The sequence below is a fragment of the Protomyctophum bolini genome, assembly GCF_963924005.1.
Source record: "Protomyctophum bolini genome assembly, chromosome: 18".
Lineage (NCBI taxonomy): Eukaryota > Metazoa > Chordata > Actinopteri > Myctophiformes > Myctophidae > Protomyctophum > Protomyctophum bolini.
In genome coordinates this window covers 18,763,113-18,776,275 of record NC_137879.1, presented here as the reverse complement: position 1 = coordinate 18,776,275, position 13,163 = coordinate 18,763,113, and the positions used below count along the sequence as shown (strand labels likewise).

General features: G+C 42.5%; 3 protein-coding genes across 4 annotated transcripts; 1 reads left to right on the top strand and 2 right to left on the bottom strand.

The window, feature by feature from the left end:
- Nucleotides 1-639: 639 nt before the first annotated feature.
- On the bottom strand, nucleotides 640-2,205 carry LOC308333566 (solute carrier family 2, facilitated glucose transporter member 11-like; the record flags this gene model as incomplete). Its single annotated transcript, XM_080790025.1, has 1 exon — nucleotides 640-2,205. One exon carries the CDS (start codon nucleotides 2,203-2,205, stop codon nucleotides 640-642), a length of 1,566 nt encoding a protein of 521 aa, XP_080646151.1.
- Nucleotides 2,206-2,572: 367 nt separating this feature from the next.
- Nucleotides 2,573-6,648, top strand: LOC308332950 (RNA-binding protein with serine-rich domain 1-like). 2 transcript variants are annotated; one of them, XR_013965769.1, is made up of 8 exons: nucleotides 2,573-2,625; nucleotides 3,519-3,659; nucleotides 3,800-3,973; nucleotides 4,237-4,345; nucleotides 4,739-4,892; nucleotides 5,410-5,551; nucleotides 5,720-6,298; nucleotides 6,414-6,648. XR_013965769.1 is itself a non-coding variant. In XM_080789095.1 (7 exons), coding segments are annotated over exons 1-7 (822 nt in total). In that variant the 5' UTR covers nucleotides 2,573-2,623; the 3' UTR covers nucleotides 5,820-6,648. The 2 variants fall into 2 exon arrangements, 1 of the variants encoding a protein (XP_080645221.1); XM_080789095.1 differs by having other exon boundaries at nucleotides 5,720-6,648.
- Nucleotides 6,649-10,754: 4,106 nt separating this feature from the next.
- LOC308332608 (cytochrome c oxidase assembly protein COX19-like) lies at nucleotides 10,755-12,793 on the bottom strand. Its single transcript, XM_080788584.1, has 3 exons — nucleotides 12,644-12,793; nucleotides 11,794-11,905; nucleotides 10,755-11,230 (listed from the first exon to the last, which is right to left on the bottom strand). The coding sequence occupies exons 1-3, from the start codon at nucleotides 12,723-12,725 to the stop codon at nucleotides 11,137-11,139; spliced, it is 288 nt and encodes a 95-aa protein (XP_080644710.1). The 5' UTR covers nucleotides 12,726-12,793; the 3' UTR covers nucleotides 10,755-11,136.
- Nucleotides 12,794-13,163: the final 370 nt, after the last annotated feature.

Genomic DNA, 13,163 nt, shown 5'->3' with positions numbered 1-13,163 from the left:
TCGATAGATGTATATCCATGCATATATTCACTGGTGATCTTTTTATCTATGCAACTCTTTCAGACCCAGCACTGATGTTTAGTGACAGTGTTCTTTTATTCTTATCTATCTCAGTTTGGCTTTTTAAATTGTGTTCTGTGTTTCTGCTTCTGTAATGGCACCTTAATTTCCCCATGGGAATATACATGTTATACATGTTTTTATGGGCAGTAGTCAAGAATTCTGTGTGAAATACAATAGAAATTGGTAGTATTGCCATTTGCAAATATACATGTCTTAAAGATAAACCCATCTTGATTGTCGAATAAAAACAACTTCAGTCCACGTTATATAACAGACTGCTATTTGGTAATACATTATTTTGGGAGCATTTAAGAATGTGTGTAGACTTCACAGGACAGGCACATAAGGAATTTCACATACATTAAAATCAATGCCAACTTATCAATGCCAAAATCAATGCCAACTTATGGAACCTGAAGGAATTGCCATTTTTCATAGTTTCCTAATCGAATTGTTTTATCATAGGTAAGACACTTAATTTAGCATTTATGAAATAATTTATACCATCGTTACCAAGAAAAGTGACAATTGTACTGACTATTAAAGACACTACTGTGTGTGAGAACCCTCCATCCTCTACCCCTGGTGGTTTTCCAGACCCCCCTCATCCTCGTGCTTAGGGTCAGGATTTGTATCCAGGGCGCATACATTACCCAGCTCATAGTGGTCATCTGGCTGCTTATTCCTTCTATTCTTCCTATCAAACTCTGCAGTGATCTGTGCCAGGGTCTTGCCCTTGGTCTCGGGCAAATAAGCCCCCAAGAGAAGGGCGGCTATGATGCAGACTGCACAGAATGGCAAGAAACAAAATGCCCCCAGACCTTTCACAAGGAAGGGGAAAGCCATGCCAACTACTAAGAGGTTGATCCACATAAGCGACCCTGCGATCATGTACGCCGCAGGCCGTGCTGCCTGGTCGAAGATCTCTGCTGGTAGGATCCCTGTGACACCAGCAGGTCCCATGCCAAAGCTGAGGATGTATGCGAAGACACAGACCAGACTGAGATAGGGCATCCCCGGTACGCCCTGGGATTGGAGTGACAGTGCGATAGTGAAGACTACTGCCCAGCAGGCCATGAGTGCGTAACCCCCAGCCAGGAGCCGCCGGCGGCCCACACGCTCAATCAAGAGGTTGCACATGATGGCAGCAGTGAACTCTGAGGCCCCTGTGCCGATGCACACATACTGTATCTTTTCTGGGGGGATTCCAGCTTTCTGGAATATGGACGAGGCATAAAAGTAGATGGAGTCATTTCCACAGAGCATCATGGCGCTGCTAGCAAGCATGGCTACCCTGAGTTGGGGACGTACATCACGATCCATCAACAGAGCCCACATTGTCTTGGAAGCAGCAGCAGATCCGGTTCTGGACACAGCCTTTTGTTGCCGTTCTTCCTCAAGCATCTCTTCCATTTCCCAGATGGGGACCACCCCGCCACGAAGCCGACCCAGAGCCATGGTACAAGCCTCTCTGTCTCCCCGGTTGATGAGCAGGTACCGGGGGCTTTCAGGGAACCATGGTAAAGTCACAAGCTGGATCATACCGGGGAGAGCATTGCTAGCTAGAAGGTAAGGCCAGAGATATTCCGTGCCGAGCAGCTCAGTGAGGCCAACCACCTGTCCAGCAAATATCCCGAATGCGGTGAAAACGGCTGAGGATAAGGCCACAGCACCTCTGAGGTTTTTTGGGGAGCTCTCGCCAAAGTACATAGGCTGGACATTCATACTGACCCCTGCGTTGATTCCTACCAGAAAACGTGCTACGGCGATCATCTCAAATGACCTCAATGGCCTGCTTGCCAACACTATTATGGCACCAAGAAACAAGAAGGAGTTGTTGATGAGTAGGGAGTGCTTCCTCCCTAAGCGCACAGACATTGGCCCAGCCACCAGGGCCCCAATCAACCCCCCCAGTGAGAAAGCAGCTACAATTAAAGTCCATACTAATGTTACCTGCAGGGTGTCCAGTCCAGTGCCCCATCGTTCCGTGTATGTGTCGTTAATGAAGCCCTGGATATGGCTTGTGGGAGAGTTGATGATTGAGATGTTGTAGCCATATTGGAAGGTCCCACCAATAGCTGTGAAACACACCGTTAAAATAAGTGTTCTGGAACAGCCTGAGCATTTACCGGCATCTTCCATCTGAGTCTCAGTGTCATCTTCAACAGACATTTTGGCAAAAAAAACAAGAAAGTCTACACACTAGTACTACAGTCTACTTATTGTTGAAGTGAAGATAAAAAATATATGATGCCCCTCACAGTAACCGTCACCAGGCCAGGCTTACCCTCACGGGAATTGTTGAGTTGAGGTGTCTTAAAGAGCTTTCTTTCGACTGCTGCATTACGCCCATGCGACCGTCATGTCTGTAGTCTTCTTCTTCTTATTGGGGTTTATTGGCGGTTCATGTCTGTAGTCTGTAACCTTCACATATGTGGGACATAAAATAATTTGAACTCATCTCGATGCGCATCGGCGCACGCACTACGTCATCTTTTAGCGACTGTAGTGCGAGACCGGTTGTTGTAGAAGAGAGGGAACCTTAATCTAAGGAGGGAACATGTAAGTTAAACTACCGGTAATAGTATATAAATCAATTATAATTTCACGTACTTCTCTTTTTCACATACCGTTATGAACGAAATAGATGTTGTGCTTTTGTTCTACCTCATTCTCCATTTCCGAAGGATTTACTCTTGACTTAAATAACTGCATTGAATCGAAACCGTCAGGAGCTAATGTTAGCTGCAGCTAACAATACACAACGGACATTTAGCGCGTGTGACTTTGATCTCATCAAAAAAACTGACGGCTTTAACGTATTTTTATTTGTTTCAAGTTGCATTGTGAAGCTGTCATAATTTAACTGGTTGGCTGTAATTGAACATTGGAGATGGAGGCTCTGCCCAGAAGAAAATGGTGTAACCCTCGATTTAACTTGCACGTTTGCATATAAATTATATAGTCCTTACTTGGATGAAACTGTCTGTTAGCCTAGTAGTATGTCATCTAATCAGGACACAGAGCAAAAACATAAAAGGACATTTAAATACAATAAAAACAAGCAACTCTTATCTCTAAACTGTACTGTACTGTATTTTTGTTTTTTAACAGTTTACATGTTTTTGCATAGTAGCCTACTGTATATTTATGTCATTAAATGTTTCGATTAATTATTGAGTATGAAGGACCCCCAATGGAAAGCCAATAGGCTTTCTTGAGTTCAGTTAATTCTCTTAATCAATCAGATGTAATTATATGGCAATAATGGCATCTAACTAAAGTTGCAATACGATCCCTTGACTTGCCCATATATCCAAACAGAAAAGTCCTATGTGATTGTATTGTAGGTCGGTATGTATGTAGGTGCAGTTCACTTAACTGTGGTTTGTTTTGTTTAGAGCTGAGGTCTGCATCTCACGACACTTTCCCTACCTTATTTCCTCCTCCAATAGGGCACCATCACCGACTAAGAGGAAGGACGACGAGAAGACAAAAGAACGAGGAAAAGAGAAAACTGGTGCCTCAACGGAAGGAGCTGAGAAAGGCAGAGACAAGAACCGCAAACGACGTAGTGCTTCCACTGGGAGCAGCAGGTCAGGCGCTTTCTCCAGCCTTCTATTTTATCCAGGGGATATTGTAACACATACAGGCTTTTACATGAACACATACAGCGCCTATCCAATGGAAGGGAGATGATAGTATTTCTAATTTAGGTTCCCATTCATGTCCGCAGGTCCAGCTCCAGCAGTAGCAGCAGTTCAGGATCCAGCTCAGGATCTTCAAGTGGCTCCAGCTCATCTGGTTCCAGTCGCTCTGGTTCCTCCAGCTCACGATCATCTTCCTCATCTTCCTCATCGCCCAGCCCCAGCCGCCGGCGTCATGATAACAGGCGACGCTCCAGGTCCAAGTATGGGATTAACAATTGTTATTATTTTACCAATCTGGGTGAATGTGCCTTTGGGGGTACTGCCCAATTCCCTGTGTAAAGAACGGATGCTGGCCCGTTTACTCTCCTTCAGCCCTCCTCTTCCTGTGGTGCTCTTCCTAATGAAACTCTACACAAGATGCAGAATGAATACACAAGATACAGAATGAATAACATAAAGCAAAGGGTTTTCCTGTGCACAGTGAAGTGTGCTATCTATCTATTCACTGTCTTCTCTATTCCAGGTCCAAGTCTCAAAAAAAGGATGACAGGGAAAGGGAAAGGCGTCGGAGAAGCCCCTCTCCAAAACCCACTAAAGTTTACCTGGGCCGCCTTACCAGAAATGTCATCAGAGTGAGTTGTGAAAGCGCAACAGTGTATCTCTGGACTTTATCTAAAGTGTCTCGCTTTCTTTGACCCCGGTCGTGGAATGACCTGCAAGCCAGACTAAAATTGGCCTATATATTTATTGTTTTATTTTTGTTCCCGTCTGTAATGTACTTGGTGTACTTGCACATTTCTTGTACCTGGTTATTGTTAGTGTACCATTTTGGAGTATTGTTGTATATATTGTATAGGTCTCTGGAGGTATGGTCATGGATTTATTATTGGCTGTTGTATAACTTGACATGTACGATGTAGCTTTGACGTTTCTGCCGCTTGGCCAGTACCCACCCAAAAATAAAAATTATTAACTTTTTGTATAGTGACACATTCTGATGCTTTTTACAATCATTTCTCTCCCAGGAACACATTCAGGAGATCTTCTCCACCTATGGAAAAATCAAGGTGATTGACATGCCCATGAACCGTATGCACCCCAACCTGTCCAAGGGCTATGCCTATGTGGAGTTTGAGACCCCAGAGGAAGCAGAGAAGGCTCTTAAACACATGGATGGAGGTGAGACCCCAGAATTTGTGCAATTGGATTGTCAGATAAAAACACGGCTACTTTTGGGGTAGCACAACATTTAGATGTTTTTAAAATTAGATATAGTGGTCCAATCTAAAAGGCAATTTTTGGATGCGTGTGAATTGACAGTCAAGTGTCAACAAAAGCTGGTCCTATGTTTTTCTTTCAGAATGAGTGATTTAGGAGACAATTATAGAGTGTAGTGATGCAGGATTAAGTGCAGCTGGTGCTCAGCTGGTCATGGCTGAAATTGGAGATTGCTATCACATTAAAAACCCAACTTGAACAGGAAGAAAGTCTGATGTCAGAATGACACAGTGTAGCCAGTTTTACACCATATGGTTCCTGTGGCTACGGTCCTAATTGCTATACACCGAGTGACCAGTAGTGGGTGCAGAAGAATATTGACACCCAAAGATTCCTAGGCTGAATAGATATGGATTTAATCTATTTACATTATAAAAAACACTTTTAACCTTTTCGGTCTTTCTTATTGCTTTCACAGGTCAGATCGATGGACAGGAGATCTCGGCCACTGCTGTGCTACCTCAAAGGGTTCGCCCTCCTCCCCGCAGACTCACGCCTCCCCGCAGGATGCCTCCTCCACCCCCCATGTGGAGGCGCACGCCCCCTCGCATGAGGAGAAGGTAAACCCCCGGTATTTTCGAATCTCGGGCTTACCCGAAGACCTCTACTAACTACATTTGAGCTACATCATGGAGACTAATTGTTTAGTTATTTTGTATTCGTTGATTGAGGACTTACAGCCTTGCATCAGCAATATCCAAAATGTTCTCTCTCTCTCTCTCTCTCAGGTCACGGTCTCCACGAAGACGCTCACCAGTACGTCGTAGGTCTCGTTCCCCCGGACGCCGGCGTCACCGGTCGCGCTCCAGCTCCAACTCCTCCCGCTAGAACCCCCCCCCCCCCCCAACTTTTTCTAATACATTAGTTTGTGTACAGCAAAAAACAGTTCCACTATATCCGACTTAAATCTGTAGCCGAGAGGACCTAAACGCTATTTGACATATTGGTATAAAATATTGTTGTGGGGGCAGCAGTGGCCTGTTGGTTAGACGACCGCGTTTGTGTCCGAAAGGTTCCCGGGTCAATCCTCAAGCATAAATCCGGTGGAAAAGTGAATGGTGAGTGAACATGCAGCCCTAACTAAACACCCACTGTTGAATAGCCCTTGAGCAAGGCACTGAACCCCCATCTGCTCCAGTGAAGCTGCTTAGTGGTCAACCATATAAGGCTGTTGTTGTACTGGGCAGCTGACAGGTGTGAACTTGTTTTAATTACAGTATGCTTTGAAACGGGGCATTGCTGAAAAAGAGCATTCATGCTCAGTGAACCAACCCTGAATAGTTGAAACATTTTTTTCTCTTTAATGTGTTACGTCAGGGCTTAAAGTTCTCAGTCCTGAGGATCTCATAGGGGTCATTTAATGAATTCAGTGCAGATTTGCAAAAACACATTTTCAGTCTTGGGATTGTTTTTGGCTTTAAGCCCTGTGTTACGTTCATGTGGGGAAAAAACCCATCCCCGTCCTCAAAGTGACTGTAAAATAATTTACCAATCTTTTGACCTGGGTTCTGTGCATTTTGAAATGTTATTTCTTAAATGTATCTTTCTCTGTGAACTGTAAAATCTGGTTTCATATGTTCTAAATGTGCATGAGTTTCAGTAACTCAGAATATGTGGATCGTGTCTGGACAATAAAGTTCTTGTTTTTGGAAATTGATCACTTGTTCTTCCTTTGCAATTTGTAACATGTAGCCTAACATTAATATCCACGATGAGATCTCTAGATCAGTGATACTCAACCTCAGGCCCGCGGGCCACATCAGGCCCGCGGGACCATTATGACTGGCCCACCAATGAAAATCTAAAAAAAAGAAAAAAAAATCTGGAAAATGAAATAAAAATAAATAAATCTGAATGAAGTTATCTTTAATTACATTATTATAAGTAATACTATTAGAGTTGTACTATTACTCGAACGAAAATAAAAGCTTGGGGGGGGGGGGGGGGGGGGGAGATGCAATGCAAATGAAAGACATATACTGTGTATCCCTATTCCCTGACATTTTATAGCTAAACGGACAGAATTCTATTTTATTTTAATGATGAAACCCAGCTGCCATTAATAGTTGGAAATGGAAATTGCGGAAATTGTAATTGCGGGAATGGTGGAAATGGAAATTGCGGAAATGGTGGAAATGGAATTTGATGAAATTGCGGAAATGGTAATTGCGGAAATTGCTCTTCACTTATAGCTATCTATTTTCAGGTAGATTGTTTTATTTTACTCAGTCAGCCATATCACTACTCATTTTTTTTCATGAAAAAGGTCATAGCTGGGTAATCTATTTTCAGGCAAATTGTGTTTATTGTATTTTATTTTACTCAGCCATAACAATTTATTTTCTGTTAACCAACTTGCTGGCTGGCAGGCAGGCAGACAGCTACTCATAGACAGGCAGACAGACAGACAGCTACTCATGGAGAATTGGACAGGCAGGCAGTCAGACAGCTACTCATAGACAGGCAGACAGACAGCTACTCATGGAGAATTGGACAGGCAGGCAGACAGCTACTCATGGACAATTGGACAGACAGGCAGGAAGGCAGACAGCTACTCATAGACAGACAGACAGCTACTCATGGACAATTGGACAGGCAGGAAGGCAGACAGCTACTCATAGACAGACAGACAGCTACTCATAGACAATTGGGCAGGCAGGCAGACAGCTACTCATAGACAGACAGACAGCTACTCATGGACAATTGGACAGGCAGGAAGGCAGACAGCTACTCATAGACAGGCAGACAGACAGCTACTCATGGACAATTAGGCAGGCAGGCAGACAGCTACTCATAGACAGGCAGACAGACAGCTACTCATGGACAATTAGGCAGGCAGGCAGACAGCTACTCAGACAGGCAGACAGACAGCTACTCATGGACAATTGGACAGGCAGGCAGGCAGACAGACAGCTACTCATAGACAGGCAGGCAGACAGCTACTCATAGACAGGCAGACAGTAAGACAGCTACTCATTGACAGACAGACAAATAACTACTCATGGACAGACAGACAGACAGGCAGGCAGGCAAAGAGCTACTCATGTTATGTTATGTTATTATAACAGCTACTCATGTTATGTGCAATAATTTGTGCAGTTATGGAAACAGCTCTTTGTGTTTATGCAAGAAAATGTAACACATTTATTTATTTACATATTGTGTGCATGCACATTGTACTTTGATACATTTTGCGAAAATAAAGCAATTGAAAGAGAGAAGTTATCAAGTATCATTAATGTCGTAATTTTATCTACTGGCCCCTGGCCCCTTGCCATTTTTGTAATGTGGCCCACAGGTAAATCTATTTGAGTATCCCTGCTCTAGATATTTGTCAACTTTTAAAAAGAGAAATCTTGTCTTTGTTTCCTATTGCGATGATTACAATCACAATTTGTTCCCCATTGTGATTACAAACACAATTTTCGGAAATAAAACTAATGTTTCTTCATGGGTGAAACGGTTCCCATTTTGTCTGAAGGGGTGGGCATTGTGCAATAAATTATTTTTAGATACTTGCTATTAAGGGGTGGGCATTGCATTGTGCAATAGAGCATCCACCCTGCAGACTCATTCCAGCGCTTAACATGTCTGTCTCTGTTAGCAGCGGGCTTTGTGTGGTGTCTTTAATCAATCTAGCCTTCTGTGTTATACAAGGTGAGTAGACTACATTGACTAGTATATTTTTCATCTATACTTTTCCTACATTTCTTTCTTAGGTTACTATCCATTCCAGCCAAATGTGTCTGAAATGTACTCTGATCTTCCACCTTAGACTCTTGTTTCATTGTGTGCATACCATGCATGTTTCATTCCAGTGCATGCTCAGTGTGAGATAGCAGGACCCAGAAGCCCTCCACTCAGGGCTCCAAGCTGCTGTGAAAGAACCAGCAGAGCAAGGATTCATGAACAAGTCATAGCGTGCTACGAACAGAGAAACCAGACGGGTCCGTGTACTATTCATGCCTACATGTAAGACACAGATTATTACCCATTGTGTCCAAGTTTGGTTGGTATGCAAAATGGGAGACAACTGTTAATATGCAATATGTGAGTTATGAGCTGTACAAGCTGTACTCCCCCTTATCTAGAGATAGGAGAGGCATGCAACACGGGTCTCCCACTCTCTTTTATGTACTTATGTGAGATGATAGAATAAGCAGTGATATGGTCAGCAGCTATACTGAGCAACAGCACTCTTCCATTATGCAAAAGTTTACTCTATAATACATCAGTGAGTTTTAAATTAAATAAATGAGCTGATTTTCCTTCACTCTGTCCTCTCTGTCCGACCCCATATTCTACAACTAGTATGAGGACAATACAGCCAGGTGGCAGTAACAAGAACTTATGTGTAAACCCAAGAGCAAAGTGGCTCCCTGGAAAACTCGAGAGGCTACGCACAGTAAGTTTAGGCAACTATTCAATGCCTAATCATGTGTTTATAAAAACATGACACTGATTCCCTGTCCTTACCACCATACAGAACGGAATATGTTGCAGACGGTTTGGGAATTGAAAAGCCACAATAAAGATGATGCTTCAGTCTTCTCGAGAGGAGCTTCGGTCACTCATGTCACTGACCTACTTCAATACAGAGATGAAACAGTGGCCTTTTAACTACCATTAAGATTCATTTAACAGTTGGCTAACCCATTGGTTCTCAAAGTGGGGTCCGGTGACTGAGGGGTTCCCAAACTAGATTTATGTAAAAAAAGAAAAAATAATTACAGGTTCAAGATTTGGCAGAAATGTAAAAAAATAGCAGATGTACAAGCTCACAGCAGTGCAAGCTGCAAGCTTCTATTTTTGAATAGCCAACATGTATAAAGTAGTTGAAATGATTGTGATGCTATATAAACTATAGACAGACTATTAATCGGGAAGGACATTTGTTCTGTTCAACAGTTCCAATATATTCATACAGATTCAAACATACTGTATACAATACATTAGATTACATCATATAAACTTCTTATAACCGTTTTAGTTGTTTTTTACAGTTTTTACTGCATTCTTTTTTTTATATGTTCATCATGCATGGTTTTATTGACAATCTGTATGAATGTATTGCAAGTTTGTAACTGGACCTGTTAACAACTGGCAGTACACAACACATTTTCAGATGGGAGACCACGGCCAAATACATCAATTTAGGGGTCCTTGACACAAAACACGTTTGAGAACCACTGGGCTAACTGGTCTCCTGTATTGTCTTGAGTTTTTATCCAATATGTATCAAAAGACACAAACTTATTTAATATGATAACTCATTATTAATATTCCATAAGATATACAGTATAAACGTATAATGTGTAATAAAATTACTGGCTTATTTTCAAGAAGGAATGTGAGTTCTCTTTCATGCTGCACAACCAAGGTGAAATGAAGGCTCAAAGGCAGCAATAGAAGATGAAAAATAGAGTCTGCAACACTGGTAGGAAACTCAGCTCCACTGGTTTATTAGATTAGACGTTTCGATCCCTTATAGGACCTTCTTCATTCCTGAAGAAGATCCTATAAGGGATCGAAACGTCAAAAAAAAAGTGTGCAAAACCATACCTATATTAAATTGTTTATAGGATAATTATAAGTAAATGAATATATGATAAATATATGATATGATCCCCATTAGTAGCTTTTTCATATTTCTTTCATATTTTGTCTTCGTGCAAGTAATCAACTGGGGAAGTTTCATAGTGATAATTAACGTTCCAATTTTGGAGCTCTAGCTCATGGACTAAGAATTGGTTCTGAACTGAACCGTTCCCAACCGGTGGAAAAGGGTTCTAGTGGCGTACAAGCAAAAATGTGTCTGCAGGTATGGCAGGTCCCTGGACTTCTTTCAGTTGTTTCTTTTTTCTGTCAAAGTCTATTCAAAAGAACAGTACCAGACTCAACACCAAGGACAGTTTAAAATGCTTATTTTCAGCCCTAAGTATTTCCCAGAGAGCCCAAAAAATTCATTTGTTTACAACTGAATTGAGCATTATAAAATATCCTTCCATTCTACTGAACAGTCAACTGGCCAAACCCCCAGAGAGGCCCTATCTTGAAAGATATAGGCTTAATGATATAAGAGTAATGCACCAGTGCATTACTCCAACGAGAGTAATGTACGAGAGTAAGAGTACAGTAAAATTGTTCATGATTTGGCATCCTTGCCTTCTTGGCTGGCAGGTGGGTCCATCAAGTCTTTGAAGCCCAGTTTCTCAAGGGGCTCCCGGGCCATCAGTTGGCTGTAAGATCAGAAACAAAATAAAAAAAACAATAGAAATAAATTAACATAAAAAAAACTAAGCTTGTCTTACAAGTCGAAGAGGCCTGCATAGCACTTTCCAAACCCTTACAGTGTTTTATTAAGGAATAAAAACAGAACTAAGAAAGTCAGAGGTCAACGGTATAAAACCACAATAACAACTACAAATAAACGATAATATGGATGTCTAAAACAGTGAGTTTTATGAACACAGCATGCTTATCCAAAAACATCCAGTGAGACAACCTCCTTATGAATTGTGCATGGTTATTGTTGGTTTAAGTTTGACTACGCTTTGACTAGCCCTGTAGTGCATTGTACAAGTAAATGGCTGAATTATAAATGCTATCCAGATTCCAGAGCAGTGCAAGTGTTGACAAGCATCTATCATCCATGCTACATGGTGTGCTGACTGTAGGTCAGCTGTGCTCAAACAGTGACACACTGGGACTCCTGACTTAATGTAAAATCCCTGTCCGGTCCCAGAGTGAAGAAGATGAGAATCTTCAGAAAAATAATATGTCTTAAGACATCATCACTCACTTTTCCATACGACATTCTAAGTAATCTTTTGATTGTAGTCGACACTCGGAGTTGTCAAATCTGTTGTCTTGTAGGCATCTCATGAACTTCTCTTTGAAGGCTTTACATTCTCCTGTAACAATTAAACATTATGCATTAATAACGATAGAACTAAACTGGGCCACAAAAAGGGCACAAAGCCAAGTCAGGGAGATAATATTAGTATCGTTAGATGACAATGTGACGGCCACGTGAGGCCTTTAGGAGGGCCATTCAAGCCGCAAGTGGAGCCACCGTTTCCCTGCCGGTGGAGCCTGCAGAATCGACCGCTCCCGAGTGTCTAGTGCTGGGAATCTGGTGCAACGCACAGGTCCTGGCTGCACCTGGTGAGAGCAGGAGTGGACCTGGTGAGGCGTAGGAGGTGCCTGGCCAGGAGTCAACCCACAGTGCCTAGTCCCTCCACTCACCGAATGGATGGCCCCCCCAGTACGCGCAGAGTAGTTCTGGAGCAGCGGATTGTGTGTCCCTGGTGTTTCCCTAATGGGACTGATCGAGGGTAGCTACTGGGACGTAAGTCGGGACTTGATCAACCCGTCTGGGTCACCCGAGTGAGGGGTATGATGTTGTGAGACCCAAAACCCAGAGGACCTTGGGATACATCACAGTGAGGATACGTCCCAGGTGCATCGATGCAATGACACAAATATGACATACAATATGTAGAATACATAATAATCTTCTGTATTCATAGATATCTAGATTGTTGCTCAGTGCTTTCACTGGTGTAGAACCTCCGTGAGACAAGTTGACTCGACGACGAGTCTCGTGGCCCTAATGTAATGTTATAATACAACATAGAGAATGCGCTTACCAAAATGATCCAGGGGGAAAGCACCTTTATCGGGTGCCCGAGGCTTAAAAGACTTTGTTCCGAAATTCATAGCAGTAGACATGTTAGCGTTTAAATGATTCTTCTTTCCGACAAATTATTTGAAGGAGACTACACCACCATTCCACTGTTGTCGCGTATATATGACGTGGTGTGTTTACTGTTTGTGGAACTTTGATTGGTAGGTAGGTATAGCTGCCTGGCATGTGCAAGAGGTCATGAAGACCACTGGAGGTCGCACTTCCATAACATAAAAAGGGTTGGAGGAGAACATAAAAATGAGAGAAAAGGACGATATGTTTTTGATTGATTGAATACTTTATTAGACATGACAACAATAACAATAACAACAATCACAAAAAAACATCAACACATGTAGGTCCTGTGTGGGGGAAAGTAGGGGGGTGGGGGTGATCACCTGTTTAAGGGAGAAGTGATCATTTCCTCTCTCCGAATCCCTTGGGCCTTCTGAAAGGTGCCTGTTTTAAAAGATGAAAGTGAT